Here is a 20268-nt window from a genome sequence, read left to right on the forward strand (position 1 = left end):
CCACATGTAAAGATATAATAAAAGAATGAAGTCACTCTTTAAGAGTAGGGTGTTCTGGGACTGAATTAGATGAAGCAGAGAGCAAGTGGGTGAGGTTCCAGCCTCTGCAGTCATACTCTGTTGGCTTATTTATTTATTTTTAAAAATAAATTTATTTATTTATTTTTGGCTGCGTTGGGTCTTTGTTGCTGTGCTGGGTCTTTGTCGCTGCGCGCGGGCTTTCTCTAGTTGCGGCGAGCAGGGGCTTCGTTGCAGAGTGGGCTTCTCATTGCGGTGGCTTCTCTTGCTGTGGAGCATGGGCTCTAGGTGCACAGGCTTCAGTAGTTGTGGTGGGTGGGCTCAGTAGTTGTGGCTCGCAGGCTCTAGAGCGCAGGCTCAGTAGTTGTGGCGCATGGGCTTAGTTGCTCTGCGGCATGTGGGATCTTCCTGGACCAGGGATTGAACCCGTGTCCCCTGCATTGGCAGGTGGATTCTTAACCACTGCGCCACCAGGGAAGTCCCCTCTGTGGGTTTAAATGGAAGTTCTGCTACTTCCAGCTGTGTGATCTTGTACAAGTTATTTCTCATCAGTCAAATGGGTAGAATAATAGGAATTTCTTTATAGGCTTATTTGGTGATAACTAAAAAATAAATTTAGTTCATTTCAAGATAGGTGCTTATTCTTGTGAGAGGTCTCCTGAGAATAAATATGGAAAACAATAGAGTGGAAAATCTTGAGGAAGGAAGAGAAAATGAAGAGAGATTAATTGAGAAAGATGGAACAAAGAAGGGGAAGCCTTACTTTATCAAACTCTTTCTACTGCAATCTTCATGCATTAATCAAATTTATCACTTAAAATCTACATATTGTTCTCCCTAACTGTAGCCTGAGTTAATCTATTCATTGATTTTATTGTTATAGATAGTCCCAGATAAATCCCTAACTGTGACAGGTGCTTTCCCTATAGAACACAGCTCATACACCGTAATCCCATAACGTTAAAGTCAAGGCCTCAAGACCAACACCATTTCCATCTAGACTCACAAAGCAAGGAAGAGAGACCCTATATGGCAATGTTACTGAACTGGGGAGATATGGGAGCATGGATGTTTGACCACATAGGCAATAAAATCAGATAATTGAAAGGGACCTTTATCCAGATAGGCAGTAATGTCAAGAGTGAAGATTATTTGCCCAGGCTGCAATGTGAGATTGACATGATCAAGGTGGAATTAGTCAGAGTAGGCTAACTGCTGGAACAAACAGTTCCCAAATCTCAGTGACTTAATACAAGTTTATTTTTTTGCTTATGTCCAGTGCAATTTGTGGTAGGGTTAAAAGGAGATTGCCTCATGAAATCACTCAGAAACAAGATCCCTTCTATCTATCCAGTCACTCTGTCACCTCCTAGGTCCTCAGAGTTCCCCTCTGGGTCCTGGTAAACAAGGAAAGAGAGCATGAAAGATTTTATGGGAAGTCTTATGGGCTAGGCCTGGGTTCACATTAAACCAGCCAAAACTCAGTCATGTGGCTACACTTAAATGCAGAGGAAGCTGGGAAAAACTATCCATCTGTGAGCCCAGGAGGAAAATGAAATCGCTTAGAGAACAATTTTCCAGTCTCTGCCACAAGTGAGGGAATGCAAGAAAAAGGGGAAATGCAAAGCCTTAAATTCAAGTTCAAAATGTCGACTTCACAAATATAGGGTATAGGAGTCATGGATTAGCTGTGGAAAAAAAATATCTGGGGTTGGAAAAATGTGGGGGGGGGGGGTCTGGTTCACCATGAGATTACTGTCAGCCAAGAATATTTTTCTCTCAAAAAAGGAATGCAATATTCAGGTGTATTAATAAAGGAAATAGGTATAGTAGAAAGATCACAGACTATCTTCACTTTTGGTTGGTTATGTGTCCTTGACTAAGATACTTAAATTATCTCAGTCTGAGCTTGCTCAGCCATAAAATGAGACTTAAGCTTGTGGAGGGTATCAGTGTATCAGTTAATTATTGCCACAATTATGGATATAAAAGTATCCCCAAAACTCAGTAGTTTAAAACAATAATCATTTTTCTCAGCATCTGTAGGTTGCTTGAGTTAGCTATGCTTCAGGTTGTGGGTCTGCACAGGGGCCATTAGGTCTTTACTCCAATGATGCTTATTATGGGTCTCAGGCTGAAAGGGCAGCATCTTACAGCTTCATGGAGGGAGCAGTTCTCATGGTGAGGGCAGGGATGCGAGAGAGAGAGTGGAGACATGCCCTTTGGGGCCCAGAATTGGCACCTGTCACTTCTGTCCATGTTCCTTTGTCCAAAGCAATGCCACATAGCTAAGCCCAATATCAATGGGGGAGGGAAATAAGCTCCATTCATATGAGTGAGTGATACTGCAAAGTTACATGTCAAAGGGCATTCTAATACAGGCAAGAATGAGGATTCTACCCCGCTGACATTTGCAAGATTGTGGTGATGACTGAAAAATATGTAAAGCATCCAGTCCCATGACTGGCAACATAAGGACTCAGTAAATTGACACTATGATGATTATGATGATACTGATGTGTTCAGATATTGTATCCTAGTGTACTCTTGGTGGCTCAGAACACATCTACTGGATTGTGTTTAATTTTGGTTGTCATCTTCAAAAAGCAATACATTGACGAACTAGATTGCAAGCAGAGAAAGTTAAAGCATAAGGGCCTAGAGATGTGGGAACTATATTGAAGGAACTAAAAATAGTTAATCTAAAGAAGAGTAGCCCATATAAAAAGTAAATACACCCAAATACCAGAAGGGCTATCTCTTTGCAAGAGGAATAAACTTGTAGAATAATGGGAGGAACTGCCAGTCAGGGGGCATTCTCTTGGGGTTGAGTAGATAATGGGAAGCCCATGGATGTTTGCTGGGGAGAAGCCTGGCATGGTCTGTCAGCTTGCTAGGCAAAGACAAGCACAACGGGAGGTGAAGAGTAGTGAACAAAGCGATTTTCTCCACAGTTAAAAAGAAGAGCTGTGGGGAGCAGGTTGGGAGGTCAGGGCAGAACTGGGGTTTCTGTGCCTCAGAAAACACAGGTCTCAACTCCCTTTTCAGTTCCTTCTGGCCGCATAGATTCACTGGCCCTTCATTTCAATGTGTCTGCTGTACATCCTGTTGACTCTACAAACACACCACTCTCAACACCCTCTCCAAGCCCCTGAGCCTGTCGGGCAGTATGAGATTCGCCAAAGAGTGATCTCTTCCTCCTCCTCTAAGCTTGAGTTTCCCCTCCCCATTTCTCCCAATCAACCTTAATTAAACTGTGTGAAAGCTACAGCTTGATTTTAATTAGAGCAAAATTGGGAAGATTAGAATGAAATTGGCCAATCATTGTTTACGGGCAGTTGTTTGAGAACACAGCAGGCTGCAAAATTACCTCCGTGCCAGGCTTCTTGAATTCTTCCAGTGGGTGGGCCGGGGCACTGGGGCGTGGGGGGAGGGCTGGCCTACTTTCTCCTCTTGTGCCTCCTGGAGTTGCAGGGGCCGAGGTATTTTTTACCCAAATGCTCCTGGATCGAAGCCTTTCTGCCTGGGGGTTTCTCCCAGCCACAGTGGTAAACGAGGCAAAAGAATTTCCAGGGAAGTATGACAAAGGTGTACAGTGGTCTTTGAACTTGAGCACAGGTCATAGACAAAGGCAGAAAATCATTTGTGGCGTGGTGTGGGTTCTCATCAAACTCTACCACTGATCAACTGAGACTTGGTCCCTTTTTTCAGTTTCTCCGTCTCTTCATTTGTTAACTTCTAGAAGGTTCATACTTGAGTAGTAATAACTCCACTTCCTCTTTCTTCAGGTCCTTGCATTGATAAAATTGTTGAGCTTGTGTAAAAATTACAATTATTTTTTAAAAAACTAAAGGAAAGCTTTACACCAATATAAGAGATTATGGTTTTATTCTAATTTCTTTTTACAGCTCAGATTAATCATGTCTTATTCATTATAGCAGTAAAGACTCTAATAGGCAAGTACATTATAGTAATCTCTGGTTGAGATGGAAATCTCCTGATGAGGTGCTGTATCTAGAAATACTGCCTTCTGTACAGGAGGCAAAGCATGATATATCCCTCAGCTCTAAAATTTCTAGCTCAAGAACATGAAACCATCTTAGCTGTGTCACTGAGGTAAACAACTGGCATCCCTCAATGTATATGTTGGCTTTGGCTATTCTCCTTCATGTGAATTTTCTAAGGCAAATATAAGCCCTATGAAAAAGAAAACACAGTACTGTCTTAGCTTGATGGATGGAGTTCTATGAAGAGAGCACTAGCCCTGGATGCAAGGTATATTGTCAGAAAGATGAAGAAAGAGAAGGTGCCTTTCCTAGAACACTTTAGGGAAATCAGCAGGCCAACTCTCAGTGTTTATTGAGACTCCTGCATCAAATTGGCGAGTGAAGCTAGTTGGGCAAAACCAACTCTCCAGGAGAAAGGTGGGCTCTGAGAACAAAGACATTTGTATTTATCTAGTACTGGTTGGTATGGGAGAAATTTGCCAATGGTCATTGGTTGACAGTTCACATAGACAAAGTCAAGTCACAGTAAAAATGACAAGAAACCTATTTTTGTCCTTGGCCTAAGGCCAATCCATCTTTTTGGCTCCAAAGTTCTTAAATATTTTATTTAATGACCTGTCCTGTGTCTCCCTTCATTTTTCAAGGAAAATCAGTCATATTTTTTTTCTTACAAGTATGGTTCATATCAAAACAACCTTTTAGAGGATGGTAGCTCAGTCCCTTTCAGCACTAAGGGTTGGAGGAGGGTACCTCCAAAAGAGAGGTTGTTGGAAATACATCAGAAGACTAGAGAAAGGCGACATTCCCGACCACAGCAGTCCACTCCTTCTGCCATTGTGTTTAAAGTGGGGCCTGGAGCTGGGCATCCGGGGCTCAGTGGTGGCCTTAAGACTTCTCCCCAGCCTCTCAGGTAGTACCAGAACCTCTTCTCGAACGGCTGCCTGAGTGAGCAGGTGATGATTGGTTTTCTCTGCTGGAGACAGCGTTGAATCCTTCCCTGGTAAACCCAGGCTGGATTCTAACTCAGGGGGAACAAATGGGCTCTGAGCACTCAGGGGCACGCTGACACTGGAACAGGATGGTGCAAGCCTGCAGGGGTGCCACAGCAGAGCGCGGTGGGTCAAGCTGCATACTCAGGATACAGGAAATGTGATTCTTCCAAATGGCAACCATATTGGTGGTCTCGGAAATGGGCCTAAATGTGCTTCCCACGCAGAGAGGGAAAGACATGTCTATTGGAAAGTTGGTAAAAATAATCTGGCTGTAAGCACAAGGTCTCAATGCAGCCACCTATACTGTGGGTTGCAGTGCTCATTACTACTGGGTTTCAGCCTCACTGAGGTATAGTTTTGTTTTTGTTTTTAAACTATGGATTTTTATTTTTTTAATTTTTAAAAATTTGTAATGGAGTATAGTTGATTCATAATGTTGTGTTAGTTTCAGGTGTACAGCAAAGTGAATCAGTTATACATATACATATATTCACTCTTTTTTAGATTCTTTGCCCATATAGGTCATTACAGAGTATTGAGTAGAGTTCCCTGTGCTATACAGTAGGTCCTTATTAGTGATCTATTTTATATATAGTAGTGTGTATATGTCAATCCCAGTCTTCCATTTTATCCCTCTCCCCACTACCCTTTGGTAACCATAAGTTTGTTTTCTACATCTGTAACTCTATTTCTGATTAAACTATGGATTTTTAAAAAAATAGTCTCCTCCTTAAGGTTTCATAGGGAGGGAAGCTTCATGGGTCATGACTCTTCAAGGAGGCTGGGTCAATGTTCTCAGTTTACAAGCCTGAAAAGTGGTTCTTCAGCATGTGGCTGCTGGAAACCGCACCTGGATGGAAGCCCCCGGCTGTGCTCTTTCTGTCTTTCATGGCTGAGAGCGCAGGACTCTGCAGGGGGGACCCTCAGTGGCAGTTTTTGTTGACCTCGTGTATGGTGGAGGAACATGGTGCTGCAGGGGGTTTGGTGACCTTAGAGTCAGTAGCTGCTACGTGGAGGCATTCCTTTTCATTTACATCTTTCAAATTGGGAACACCTTGTAGCCATTTAGTATTCTAATCGGAGACCCTTTTGCTTCAGATCCAGAGCTGGCCTGGTCCCCAAGCCCAGCTGAAGCTCCCGTTGCCTGAGGCTTGGCATGGGGCTCGGTTCCGCCTTCCTGTCACAGGCCCCTTTGGATTCCGGAAAATCCCTAAACTCACGTGCAACCAGAAGCATCCTGTGTTGGCAACTGGACTGTCAGTGTTTAGCAGTCTGGGACAGAGATAACTACGATCACTTCAGAATACAGATAGAGATTTTTTGTTACGTATACAATATTCTCGGTGTCGGTGTGTACGCTCGCTCCTAATAACACACGGGATTTTACCCTCCAATCTGGATTGTACCTTTCCTAAACTTTGTTTTGATTATTAATAATTTTATGGGTATGTTAATCCTTTGACAAAAATATTTGCGATTCACTCTAGGCTAATCTAAAATGCAATAGAAAGTGGCCTAAACTTGTGTTAGTTGTAGCCCTTAACTGAAGCAATGTTTTGAAGTGCTTCAGTTAACGGCAGGCAGAGTCCACATTGGAGAGCTCTCGTCACCCTTGGTTTAACCTGTGAGCTCTTTATGTAGTGACCTCTGTTGCTTTAAGGGCCCTTTCCATATGGCCTTCCCTAGTGCTTAAAATGTTTGCTTTCTCATACTGTTGACTGTGAAACAAACACAGTGGGAGAAGATTTTAGGAGAAATGGCTAAATTGAAATGGAAATTTACTTGATGTCTTAATTGAAACAAAGATGATGGCTTAATTGAAGTAGCATGTGTTAATATAATTGATATATAGAAAACATCCTTTTCCTAGGGGGAAAAAAGAGCCTTGATTATTTTATTATGAAAAAAAAAAACCTACTAAATGAAAAATCGGAAATGAACATTTATTCTTTGAATAGCTCAGGCTGCCTTCCAGTATTGCCTTCTGAGGTTTTCAGATGCTGGAAAGGACCAGGTTAATAAGTTCTAGAAGCACTTTTTTTTTTTTTAACCACTCTGGCTCAAACTCCATTCACAGATGTTTCCTCCATTATTTTGATTCAGTGAAGGGCCCCAAAGGGCAGGCAGGAAACGGAGTGAAGTAGAAGAGAAAACCACTGGGTGCCCTCAGAGCCTGAACCTTCCTGCAGCCAGCTGAGGCCTTATGCCTAATTCTGAGTCGACACCCCGCCAGTTTATGGAAGCGAGTTTTGTTTATTTGTTTTGGGAGGGTGTATTTCTCCAGTGAAATTCTCCTACCCCCTCACTTACACACACACACACACACACACACTCACTCTCTCTCTCTTCCACTCACAAACTCGTGACTGCCCCTTTGACTTTCACGGGGGAGGTGGTATAACATGTTGGTAAATACTGTGGATCCTGGGACCAGACAGCCTGTGTTTCAGTCCTGACTCTGCCACTTACCAGGTGTTACCTACTGGGCAAATTATCTGTGCCTCGATTTCCTTGTCTGTAAAATGAGGATAATTATATTTTACCTCTTATAGGGGTGTTTTGAATATTATATTGGTTAATACTTGCAAGATACTTGGAATGCCTGGCACATGCTAAGAATTCATTAAATGTTAACCATTACTTTTTATTACTGGCTCATAAAAACCTTCCTAAGACAGTATCATTCATTTTCTAAGTCATTTGTTATTCTGTGTTATGATTTTCAGAGCAGCCATAGGAGCTGGAATCAGGCCTTTATCTCTGATTCCTTGCATGGTAACCTGTGTATGGAGTTGATTTTTTTTCTAGGTCTTAATTTCTCCTCCTGCAAATGGGTATATTGAAACTACCTTCATCCAAAAAAGGTTTTGCTTTGGTATATGTGTTGCACTACATTTTGCATATACAGTACATTCCTTTTTTGTGTAGATAATTAAAGGAATTAAGTGTTCTGGGTAATGAAAATATCTTTGTTAAAAGATAGTAAACTTTTAAAAAGCATTAGAATGAAATAAAATACACTTAATCGAATGTACACAAAGGAAAATAGTGTTATAGAAACAGCAATATGGTATTGACCTGGGTTTTGGTCATGGCTCGGCCACTTACTGTGTGACTTTTTGCAAGTTACTTTCTTAACTTCTCTGGGTCTCATTGTTACTACTGTCACCATCATCATAGTTGTTGTTAATAGCACTGGGATAGGGTTAGGACACTAGATTTTGTTCTGGTTCTAGTGCCAAATGGTTGTATTGTTTTAGGCAAACCACTTCCCTCTTTGTTTCATGATTTTCTTATAATGTAAGAGGAATGGAACAGATGTTCTCAACTGCTCTGCATGCTGGCATGTGGTGGTGCTACAAGTGGATTATAGGGGTGTCCATATATTGATTCCCTCAGCCCTTGGGGTGATTGGGCAGGGTCTGGGGTAGCAGGACTCCCTGTGCTTGTCTCCTCAGGCCTGAGAAGCCTCATTCGTTGATCGCAATGCATCACATACAGAGAATTTTCAATGTACACGATAGCATGAAAGAGGTTGGCAAATAGTATTCAAATGTTTCTTCTAATTCTAATAGCCCAAATTTCCCTCTTGGTAATTTTGTGACATCAGGCAAAATACTTAGCTTTCTGAGCTTCAGTATACTCATTCACTTGAGTAAGATACACTCAAAACTTTTTGTTTGGTTTGGATAAAATATGTGATACAATAAAATATGTCAAGTCTGATGTTGGACAAAGGAAGATGAAGACTAAGGAAAAGTACAGAACTCCAAGATTGTTGCCTCTTTGGGGCTCTTTAACACTATGAGTGTGGCAGAAATTGTTGTTAGACCTAGTATAGAGGATTGGAGCTGTTGATCTTTAACATTGGGTGTAAAGCACAGCAGAGTCTGAATGGGCGCTCCATACTCGCGGAACTTTGGCCTGTGGACTGTCATTGGAAGTTGTCCATGTCCACTGAAGACAATGGAAGAGGATTCAGACTCAGTTTACCAAAGCATAAGAAAATACCTTCAGTGCCTTGATTTATATATAAAAAATGCACAAAAGTATGCCCATAAGTTACACTTTTATAAATCAAATCTAATTTTCTCATTGACACGTATACACACTTAGAATGCTTTACTTTTATTTCACATCAATCACTGATTGGTTGTTGCTTCTATGTATTCTCATCACTAACTTTTTTTTATCTAGTTTCAGTAATTTGCAAACAACTAAATGATTAGGAGAGCTGTGACATAAAATAATGGTTGTTTATTTTAAATAAATAAAATAAATGAGAGACTCAATCATTCAACAAAAATCTATTGAAAATCTACTATTGTTCTGTTTTACAACATCTAGCATTGTTCTGTTGCTGTTGAATAAGACAGAAAGAATCAATCCTGACCTCATAGTGTTTATGTTCTAATGGGAGAGAAAGAGAATTAAAAATATATATTATGTCAGGTAGTATAAGTGCTAAAAAAAGACATGTAAAGCAGGGCATGGGGAAGCGGAGGTAGGTGTGCTCTTTTGGATGGGATGGTCAGGGAAAAAGCTTCTCGTAGGAGATACTGTTCAGCAGTCCTGAATGAAGTGCACTGAGCAAGCAATGTGACAACCAATTTTTATTTATTAGATTTAATTAAAGTGGGATTCACCTCTTTGGTAAAGTGGCCTTTCCTTTCAGTGAGGAGCTATCACCATTGTAAGAAACTGTGGAAAATGGAAGAATACCTGCCTTTTTCACCCCCTAACAAACTAAGTGATACAATAGAAATTCTTTGTTACATAATGAAGTCTAGGTGTGGCCTACAACAAAGCAGGGAGAGTGGGTTTGGTGCCAGAAACAAACACCATCACCAATATTCATGTCAAGGAGCTTACTGCCTATGTTTTCTTCTAGGAGATTTATAGTATCAGGTCTTAAGTTCAAGTCTTTAATCCATTTTGGTTGATTTTTTGTGTGATGTAAGATAGGGGTCCTGTTAAATTCTTTAGCGTTTGGTTATCCAGTTTTCCCATTATCATTCCAATTATGTCAAAGGAGACTATCCATTCCCCATTGAATATTCTTGGCTTCTTTGTCATAAAATAATTGACCATATATGTGTGGGTTTATTTATGGGCTCTTTTGTTCCTTTGACCAATGTGTCTGTTTTATATCAATATTATACTGTTTGGATTACTATAGCTTTGTAGTATAATTTGAAACAAGAAGTATGATACTTCCAGCTTTGTTCTTCTTTCTCAGGATTGCTCTGGCTATTTATAATATTATTTGGTTCCATACTAATTTTAGGATTGTTTTTTCTATTTTGTAAAAAATGCCATTGGAATCTTTATAGGGATTGCAATGAATCTGTAGGTTGCTTTGGGTCATATGGACATTTTAGCAATACTAATTTTTCCAGTCCATGAGCATGGAATATTTTTCCATTTATTTGTGTCTTTTTAATTTCTCCCATCAGTGACTTACAGTTTTCAGTGTACAAGTCTTTCACCTCCATGGTTAAATTTATTCCTAGGTATTTTATTCTTTTTGATGCAGTTGTAAATGGGATTGTTTCCTTAATTTCTCTTTCTGATATTTCACTATTAGTTTATAGAAAGGCAACAGATTTTTGTATATTTATTTTGATCCTTCATCTTTACTGAATTTGTTTATTAGTTCTAACAGTTTTTGGTGGAGTCTTTAGGGTTTTCTATGTATAATATTATGCCATCTGCAAATAGGGACAATTTTACTTATGCCTTTCCTATTTGGATGACTTTTATTTCTTGCCTAATTGCTCTGGCTAGTATTTCCAGTACTATATTGGATAAAAGTGGTGCTAATGGGCAATGTTGTCTTATTCCTGATCTTAGAGAAAAAGCTTTCAGCTTTTCACCATTAAGTATTATATTATCTGTGGACTTGTCATTTATGGCCTTTATTATGTTGAGGTATGTTCACTGTATACCACTTTGTTGAGTTTTTTATCATAAATGGATATTGAATTTTGTCAAATGCTTTTTCTACATCTATTGAGATGATCATGTGATTTTTATCCTTTGTTTTGTTAATGTGGTGTATCCCATTGATTGATTTGATGTTGAGCCATCCTTGCAGCCCTGGAATAAATCCCACTTGATCAAGGTGTATAATCCTTTTATTGTACTGTTGAATTCAGTTTGCTAATATTTTGTTGAGGAGTTTTGCATCTATGTTTATCAGGGATATTGGCCTGTAATCTTATTTTCTTATAATGTCCTTGTCTGGTTTTGCTATAAGGGTGTGGGTGGCTTCATAAAGTGAGTATGAAAGTTTCCCTCCTCTTCTATTTTTTGGAAGAGTTTGAGAAAGATTGGTATTAATTCTTCTTTAAATGTTTGGTAGAATTTGCCATTGAAGCCATCTGATCCTGGACTTTTGTTTGTTGGGAGGTTTTTGATGATTAATTCAATCTCTTTACTAGTAATTAGACTGTTAAGATTTTTCTATTTCTTCATGATTCAGTCTTGGTAGGTTATATATATATATATATATATATATATATATATATATATATATATATATATATATATATATATATATATATATGTTTCTAGCAATGTATCCATTCTCTCTAGGTTGTCCAATTTTGTGTATAATTGTTCATAGTAGTCTCTTATGATCCTTTGTGTGATATCAGTTGTAATGTCTCTTCTTTCATTTCTAATTTTATTTATTTGAGTCTTCTTTCCTTTTTTTCTTGGTTAGTCTAACAATTTATCTATTTTTTTTTAAACCTTTCAAAAAACAGCCTTTAGTTCCATTGGTCTTTTCTATTGTTTTTTTAGTGTCTATGTCATTTATTTTCACTCTGATCTTTGTTATTTTCTTCCTTTCTACTAACTTTGGCCTTAGTTTGTTCTTCTTCTCTAGTTCCTTGAGGTGTAAAGTTAGGTTGTTTATTTAAGATCTTTATTTTTTCTTAATGTAGGCTTTTATTGCTATAATCTTCCCCCTTAGAACTGCTTTTACTACACCCCACAGGTTTTTGTATTTGTGTTTCCATTTTCATTTGTCTCTAAATATTTTTTGATATCTCCTTTGACCCATTGGTTGTTCAGGAGCATGTTGTTTAATCTCCATGTATTTGTGAATTTTCCAGTTTTCTTCTTGTAATTGATTTCTAGTTTCATACCATTGTGGTCAGAAAAGATGTGTGATATGATTTTAGTCGTCTTAAATTTATTAAGATTTGTTTTGTGGTCTAACATATGATCTATCCTGGAGAATGTTCCATGTGCCTTTGAGAAGTGTATTCTGCTGCTGGATGGGATATTCTATAAACATCTATTATGTCCATCTGGTCTAACATATAGTTTAAGTCCAATGTTTCTTTGCTGATTTCTGTCTGGATGATCTATCCATTGTTGAAAGTGGGGTATTGAAGTTGCCTTCTATTATTGTATCACTGTCTATTTCTCCCTTCAGATCTGTTAATATTTGCTTTACATATTTCAGTGCTCCTATGTTGGGTCCATAAATATTTATAAATGTTATATTTTCTGGATGAATTGATCCCTTTATCATTATATAATGACCTTTGGCTTTACATCTATTTTGTCTGAAATAAGCTACCCCAGCTTTCTTTTGGTTTCCATTTGCATGGGATATCTTTTTCCATCCCTTCACTTTCAGTATATGTGTTCCTAAAGCTGAAGTGAGTCTTGTATGCAGAACATGGTTGGATCTTGTGGTTTTTTGTTTGTTTGTTTAATCTATTAAGCTGCTCTATGTCTTTGATTGGCCATCCAGCCAATAAGAAGTGAGATCAAGCAACTGTTCTTTATGCTGCAGTGGGATTTGGGATGGAAAATATTTTGACAAATACCCTGTACTTTAAAGTTTAGCATTTCCTCCACAAAGGAAATAAAAGATAATGCATTATTATGAACTTACCTGCTTAGATAAATAAAGCCACACAGTGGGAATTTTAAAAGGCTTTGTCAGAACCCTGAATTATTAGTCATCCCTTTTCCTTTGTTTCCCTGGTAATGTTTGGCACATGCCCCTGCTCTCTGTCTTAGTTTCTAGAATTAGATAGGGGAGTTCTATAGCCTCAAATGGGCATGGATTTTTATTTATTTATTTTGAATTATTTTATTTTTTTCTGTGGACTTGTCATTTGTACTTCATGGATTTGGGGGGAAGTTTAGACCAAGGTTTAGCACTGTCATGAAGAGCAGAGTTGGGATGGGTGAGAAAGTTGAGAAGACTTTACATTTTGTGGTTTTCTAAGGCAGTGGAGCTGATCCTTACTAGTATAATTTGGGAGGCAATGGAAAACCCCTTTTTTACTAGTGGATATGATCATTTAAATTTCATCCTTTAAAATACAAATATTTCATTGAGGAGTAAAGCATGAAGATTAAAATTCCAGATGGAACTAGAAAGGAAATTTGCCATCGTCTAGAATAGAGCTTTTCAAAATGTACATCCTCTTAGTTCCTTTCAGAATGTCCATGCTGACATTTGCAGTAAAGGTGCAAAAGCAATGGTGAATGAAACTGCTGGCATCTTAACTTAAATAAGGGCAGTCTGACCAAATGACACTAGTAGTCATGTATTCAACATTGCATACCTAAACATACACACACATACATGCATGGTTAACTTCATGAATGTCCTTGAAGCAGTAAAATTTATTAATTTTATTGGATCTTGACCCATGAGTACATGTCTTTTTTAATATTCTGTAAGATGAGATGAAAAGTACATATAAAGCATGTTTGAGGTTACTGAAGAATGGTGGTCTCAGAGAAAAATACATTTGTGATTGAGTTGTGTGTTGAACTAGCCACTTTTTTCATGGGACTGAATTTTTCTTGAAAGAACAACCAACAATCTATGGTTATTCAGATTTTAGTGTTTGGCAGACATTTTCTAAAAAAAAAAAAAAAAAAAGAATGAAGCAAGCCTGCCTCTTCAAGGAAAGTAACTGACAGTATTTGTTACCAATGATAAAATTTAAGCTTTCAAATGAAAATTGAAATTTTGGAAAACTTGTATTTGTCATCATAAGCTTGACAGCTTTCCAATATTTAAAGACTTTTTTCTTGAGATTTGTGGTGATATTAACAAATATGATGTTTTGATATTATATAATAAAAAGTGTCAAAATGTGGAAGATCTGAATAACTCAGTGGTCCCATATTTTCCAGATGGATGACCAATACATGATGTTATAAAATCATAAAGAGTAAAAAGATCCACTCAAAGTACAATATAGAACACTGGACTTTAATGTAACTGAGAATGAAAAGCTTATTGATATGGTTTCAGATTCCACACTGTAATTAACCTTTAAGAAAGTACATTCGTTGAGTTTCGTGTGGTACCAAAGAAGAATATCCACAATTATCACAGCAGATTGAACGCAGAAGAAAATACAAGAATGCAGCTCTCTTCTGCTAAGCCAGAAACTCGACAGATTTGCCAAAAGGCAAAGCAATGCCATTCTTCTTACTAAATCTGTTTTGTTTCAGAACATATAGTGATTGTCATACAAATATGTTATTTATGTTATATATAATGGATTTATTTCTGTTATCTTTAAATGAAATAATAGATAAATAAATTTAAATTTTCTCAGTTTTAATTTCTAAAGGGGTAATTATCATTAGATATAAGCCACCTAAATACAGGGACTCAATCATTTTTAAGAGTGTGATCAGGTCATGAGACCAAAAAGTTTGAGAACTGTTGTTCTAAACCAACCTCCTGACTTTAAAAATGGGTAACAGAGGCCATGAGGTGACTCATCCACTGAGTTGCAGTTGTGACTAGATCTTATTTCAGCAAACCACTTCCAGTATTTTCATTGTTTGTTTTTCCCCATTACATTACTACCATGACTGCCTTCAGGTGAATAAGCCACTCTCCAATGGGAGCATGTTCTAATGGAGGTCAGCTGAGGTAGGGCTTTCTTACCAACTGGGAATCAGAGACCAGAGGGCCTCTTTCAGGCAGTGGTCCCTCCATCTGCAGAGATGTATGCTGACAGGAGATGAGGGGGTGCAAGTGGAGGAAGAACATTACCTGCTTCCGATTTTATGCCTCTTGTTCCAAAATACAATGAGCTTTTCCTTGTCCCTCGACTTTTCCTCCAGGGAGTTTGCACGTTGGAAAGTGAACAACCTGGCTCTAGAAAGGAAGGACTTCTTTAGTTTGCCATTGCCTCTTGCCCCAGAGTTTATCCGGAACATCCGCCTCCTCGGAAGGAGACCCAACCTGCAACAGGTCACCGAAAACCTGATCAAAAAGTACGGCACTCACTTCTTACTTTCTGCCACCCTTGGAGGTAAGCCATACCACGATCCTACACTCATTTGTTGCCAGCTCATCGAAAATAGCTTTAAGACCCATTGACTATAGCTTCAATACTCTTCCTGGGTCTTTTATTCTTCCTGGCCTGTTATTGACTGGGAAACGTTTTCTTTCTGGTGCATTTGTCAACAGTGTAATCTCTTGACATCCCAGTTCACCCCAGAACATTGCTATTTGCTTATAAGCATCCTCCTGGGGAGGGGATGTGGGGTAAGGAGGTTGGGGGACAGACAGACTCCTACTAAGCACTTGCCAGAAGGGGGTGCTCCCAGTTTTCTTTTGACTGAGCCATCTAACCCCGAGGTTTCTCCATATCTTAATATTGGCTGTGGCTACAATAGTGAGACCCATAGGCAAAGAAGTAAATGTCCGCTGAGTCCCTGACCTCTCTGCTTCCACTCTATAGAGATTGGTAACCAGCCAAACCAATTAGAATGGCTTTGGGCTGGATGGAGGCAAAGGTGGAAGGGGACCTATGGCTAGGGGATGGTGCAACCTATGGCTAGGACCCAGCGCAGAATCGAGAGCTGGGAATAGGCAGCATTCTCTCTGCCCTGGCAAGGAGAAAGCAGGATTTATTATAACATTTAGCTCCCTGTCTGATGGACAAAAGGAACTCTCCAAGGGTTCAGGCCAGCTGCCGGCATGTGATAGGCGCTGAGTGTTTGATGGGGAAAAGGGAGGTTGAGCTTCAAGGCTTTTGCCCTTTCTTAGAAAGCAGAAATATCCACGGTGACTTCTTATAAACAACTTGAAACGGAGAATTTTATCTTCCCCATGGAGGTAGATAGCCTGAGACAGAGATCAATAGAGGATGTTAAATGGATAAGCTGCAGGGGCGGGGGATGAGCTTTGGGAGATTACAGAAGTAGGGAGGAGGAGGAGGGCCTCTCAGGCAGTGGTGCCCTCATCCTGTGGCACAGTCTGACGAGACTGTTCTGAACGTGGTAGGGATGAGGAGAGTCCATCAGCAGGGGCCATGGGCTCCCTCTTAGCTCGCTCTCCCCTGGCGAAGGGTTTCACATTCTTATCGGTAGGGGATCAGGGAGCGGAAGGCCTCACCCGTGCACCCATGTTGTTTGCTGTAGGAGAAGAGTCCCTGACCATTTTTGTGGACAAGCGGAAACTGAGCCGAAAGTCAGAAGTGGCAGGAATTGCCCCTATAGTCGGGGGCGGTGGGAACGGCTCTGCTGTGTCCCTGGAGACCCTGCACCAGCTGGCAGCCTCCTACTTCATCGACAGAGAGAGCACGCTGCGACGGCTGCACCATATCCAGATAGCCACCGGGGCCGTCAAGGTAAGGGCCTGAGCGGTCCTGGGGGAGGGAGGCAGACAGGCAGGGAAAGCAGGGGGAGGCCTGGGTGGTAACCGGCTCCAAGTGAGCCAGGCCTGACTGATGGAAGTGGGAAAGCAGCTTTCCGACGTGGGCACAAGCCTCAACCAGCCCTAAAACATGGTCTGTGTCTTCCTTCTGCAGCAAAGAGTCACGTGGCATCTACCCTAAGGCAGGCTCCAGCCGAGGGACTGTGGTGAAAGGTAGACAAGGGCCCTGCTCTCCAGAGGTTACATTCTGGTGGGAGATGAAGATAATAAACAAGTAAAAAATCAGCCAAGTAATTCCAGATAATGATAGAAGGAAAAGACCGAGTCGTAGGTACAGATTTCCTGAGGTGAGAGAGGGGAACAGTGAGTATTAGCCAGATTGGTCGAGGGAGGGCACTTTGGGTTTAGACTTTGAGGCTGAGATCTGAATCCTTAGAAGTCAGCTGTGTGTAGATCCGAGGGAAGGGTGTTCAGGCAGGGGGAACAGTAAGCGCTAAGGCCCTGAGGCAGGAACCAGCGTGGTGCCTTGGTGAAACACAGAGAAGACTGCTGTGACTGCGGTGAGATGAACAAGAAAGATGCTGGTACAAGATGAAATTCAGAGGTAGGCTGGAACCAGATCACATGGCTGTGAGAAAGTGCAATAGAAAACAAGCAGAGGAGTGATATGATTTCATGTATGTTTGAAAAAGCTCAATAGTTACTGTAACTTTAATAACTATAACTTCCATCCCGTGTTCTCAACTGACATCTAGAAGATTTCTAGGACAGTTGATGTTGTTTGAGGGAAGACTAATGAAGATACTTGAGAACACTGGATATTCTATTTCTAAATATAAAGTTAGGATGCTGAGGAGAGGTCAATCTTGTCTTACATCCTGCTTTCATCCCATCCAAGACTCACAAGGAAGTTTTATCATTCTTTCATTCATTTGTTCAATAAGTATTTAAAATTTTTTTAAAATTTTATATTGGAGTACAGTTGATTCACCACATTGTGTTAGTTTCAGGTGTACAGCAAAGTTATACATATTCATATATCTATTCCTTTTCAGATTCTTTTCCCATACAGTTTATTACAGAGTATTGAGTATAGTTCCCTGTGCTATACAGTAGGTCCTTGTTGATTATTTGTTTTACATATAGTAGTGTGCCAATCCCAACCTTATTGAACACCTGTATGTGTCAGGCACTGTTCTGGATACTGAGAATCCAAGAGTGAACAGAACATATAAAGTCCCTGCCCTCGAGAAGCTGAAATTCTAGTGGTGGAGACATAATTAAATACGTAAACAGTGTCAGGTGGGCTTAATGGTATAAAGACATGAAGTCAGGGAAGGAGATAGAGGGTGATGGGGACATGGTACTTTAGGGAAGACCAGACGGAGATCTTAATGAAGCAAGGGAGTGAGCCACATGTGTATCTTGAGTGAGTGCATTCTAGACAGAGCGGGGAGTGAGGGCAACTGCCCTGAAGTTGGGAGTGTGCTTGGTATGATCCAGGAGCAACGGTAGTGTAGCTGGAAGGAGTCAAAAGAGAGGTGAGGTGGCAGAAGAGGCTACAGTGGTCGCAGGGCCTGGATCATGAGGGCATTACCGAGCAGGGAAGAGAGGAGAAAGAGGGATCCTGGAGACCAACACAGTCATTACTGCACTGGTCAAGGTGAGGAACAATGGTGGCTTGGACAAAGCTGGTGCTATACAGGTAGTGAGAAATTCACAGGTTCAGGTTTTGATGGTAGAGCCTATCGAGTGTTAGCTAAGAAACTGGAAGAAAGGAGTCAAGATTAACCGTGAGATTTTTGGCCTGAGCAACCTGATGAACAGTGATTTCATTAACTGAGGATAACACTAGGGGGAGGTGCAGATCTGAAAGAAATAAATCAAGGGTTCAGTTTTAGACATATCATATATGACATTCCTATTAGATGTCTAACTAAAGGTATCTAACAGGCAGTTGGTCATCAACACCAGCATTTCAAGAGAAATGTCATGATTGGAGATATAAGTTTGGCTTACAAATATATCCACATGTGTCGTTGGTATTTAAAACTTTGGGAAAGGAGGAGATGAGATCGCTCGAGGACTGAATGCAGCTAATCAAGTGGCCCCAGGGCTTTTGAGTTGTGAAGCACATCAATTTTAAGAAATGGGCCAAAGGAGGAGGATTCAACAAAGGAGGGTGAGACAGAGCGTAAAGGTATGAAGAGAACCAAAGCTGGATCACAAAGCCACGTGAAGAAAGTTATTCACAAAAGAAGGAGCAGGCAGCTGTTGAGCAGTCAGATTGAGAACTGACCTTCAACTTGGCATCATGGAGGTAACTGGTAACCTGGATAAGAGTAGCTTCAGTGACATGAAGGGTATGAAAGGCTGAGTGGAGAAGGTTCAAGAGAGAGAACAAAGTGAGGAATCAGAATAGTAGAGACAGTTCTTTAAAGGTCTTGCTGTAAAGGCAAATAGAAAAATAGGTGATAGCTGGAGACTGATGGGAGGTCAAGGGAGCTTGTGTTTTTGTTTTTAAAATGGGAGCTATTCCAGAATATTTGTATGTTGATTAAAATGACTCAGTAGAGAGGGGGAAAGTGATGGTGCAGAGAGACAGGAGATAATTGCAGAAGCAGTCGAGGTGGTGAGAGGGGTTGCTATTCCAGGCACGAGTGGAGCAGCAGGTCTCACACAGGACCATGAACACTTCATCCTTTGGGGCCGGAGGCTGTACAGAGCACACAGCTCACACACGCAGTGGGATGGCAGATGTGGCAGTGGGAGGACACGGATGTCCTCTTATGATTTATTCCATTTCCGTGATGAAACAAGCAAAGTCCATGGCCAAATGAAAGAAGGAATTGTTGAGAAAAGAATGTATGAAATGGTCATTCAGAGAGTTAAGGTTATCAACTGACTAGATGACTAGATAAGTGGAGTGGATTGTTGGGTGGCACCAAGGACTCATTTGAGACTCATGGTCATAATTATAACATGAGGCCTGTCAGCAGCGTTGTGAGTTTTATCAGCTACATTCAGCACGTCTTGTTCAGACAGGCATGGGAGATATGGAGAGTTGGATTTAACCAAGATGTGTGTGTGTGTGTGTGTACAAGATGAAAGAAAAAATAGGCAAGGGAGTTGAGAGTATATAGAAAGGAGTGATTACAGTGGTGGATCAAGGGATCTGAGACCATTACAGGATGATAGAAAGTGAAAAGTTGGCCAGATCAAAAGATTGGGAGTCTAAGTATGTTTGATGACTTGTTATAGGGAAGAGACTAGAGTAGGTACAAGTGTGTAATGCTTTATATCGCTATTACAGAGGGTCAGGTTCTGGGGCATGGCCATGGGCGTGGGAGCCTAAGGTGGGGTTGGATAGAGGACAAGATAAGGAGGTGAGGAGGCCAGGGGACTAGGAGGCTGGGTATTAAAGGATCACCTATATGGATGCTGAAGTCAGCAGGAATGATACAGACCTGGGTGGTGGTAAGAAAGATGGTGGTGAGCAAGCTAAATACTGAAAATCCTCAGTGAGGGAGGGGGAGTGACAAGAAAAATAGACGGCAACACAGAGGAGTAGTGGGTGATAGTCCTG

At 40.4% G+C, this 20268-nt stretch overlaps 1 protein-coding gene across 1 annotated transcript in view; it reads left to right on the plus strand.

The window, feature by feature from the left end:
- BRINP2 (BMP/retinoic acid inducible neural specific 2) overlaps positions 1-20268 on the plus strand; it is a 116648-nt gene that overhangs the window by 78726 nt on the left and 17654 nt on the right. Inside the window, exons 3-4 of the mRNA XM_059903685.1 lie at positions 15143-15333; positions 16448-16656. Coding sequence (XP_059759668.1) covers positions 15143-15333; positions 16448-16656 — 400 coding nt within the window. The remainder of the gene's footprint in view (positions 1-15142; positions 15334-16447; positions 16657-20268) is intronic.

The sequence above is a fragment of the Balaenoptera ricei genome, chromosome 1 (assembly GCF_028023285.1).
Source record: "Balaenoptera ricei isolate mBalRic1 chromosome 1, mBalRic1.hap2, whole genome shotgun sequence".
NCBI lineage: Eukaryota > Metazoa > Chordata > Mammalia > Artiodactyla > Balaenopteridae > Balaenoptera > Balaenoptera ricei.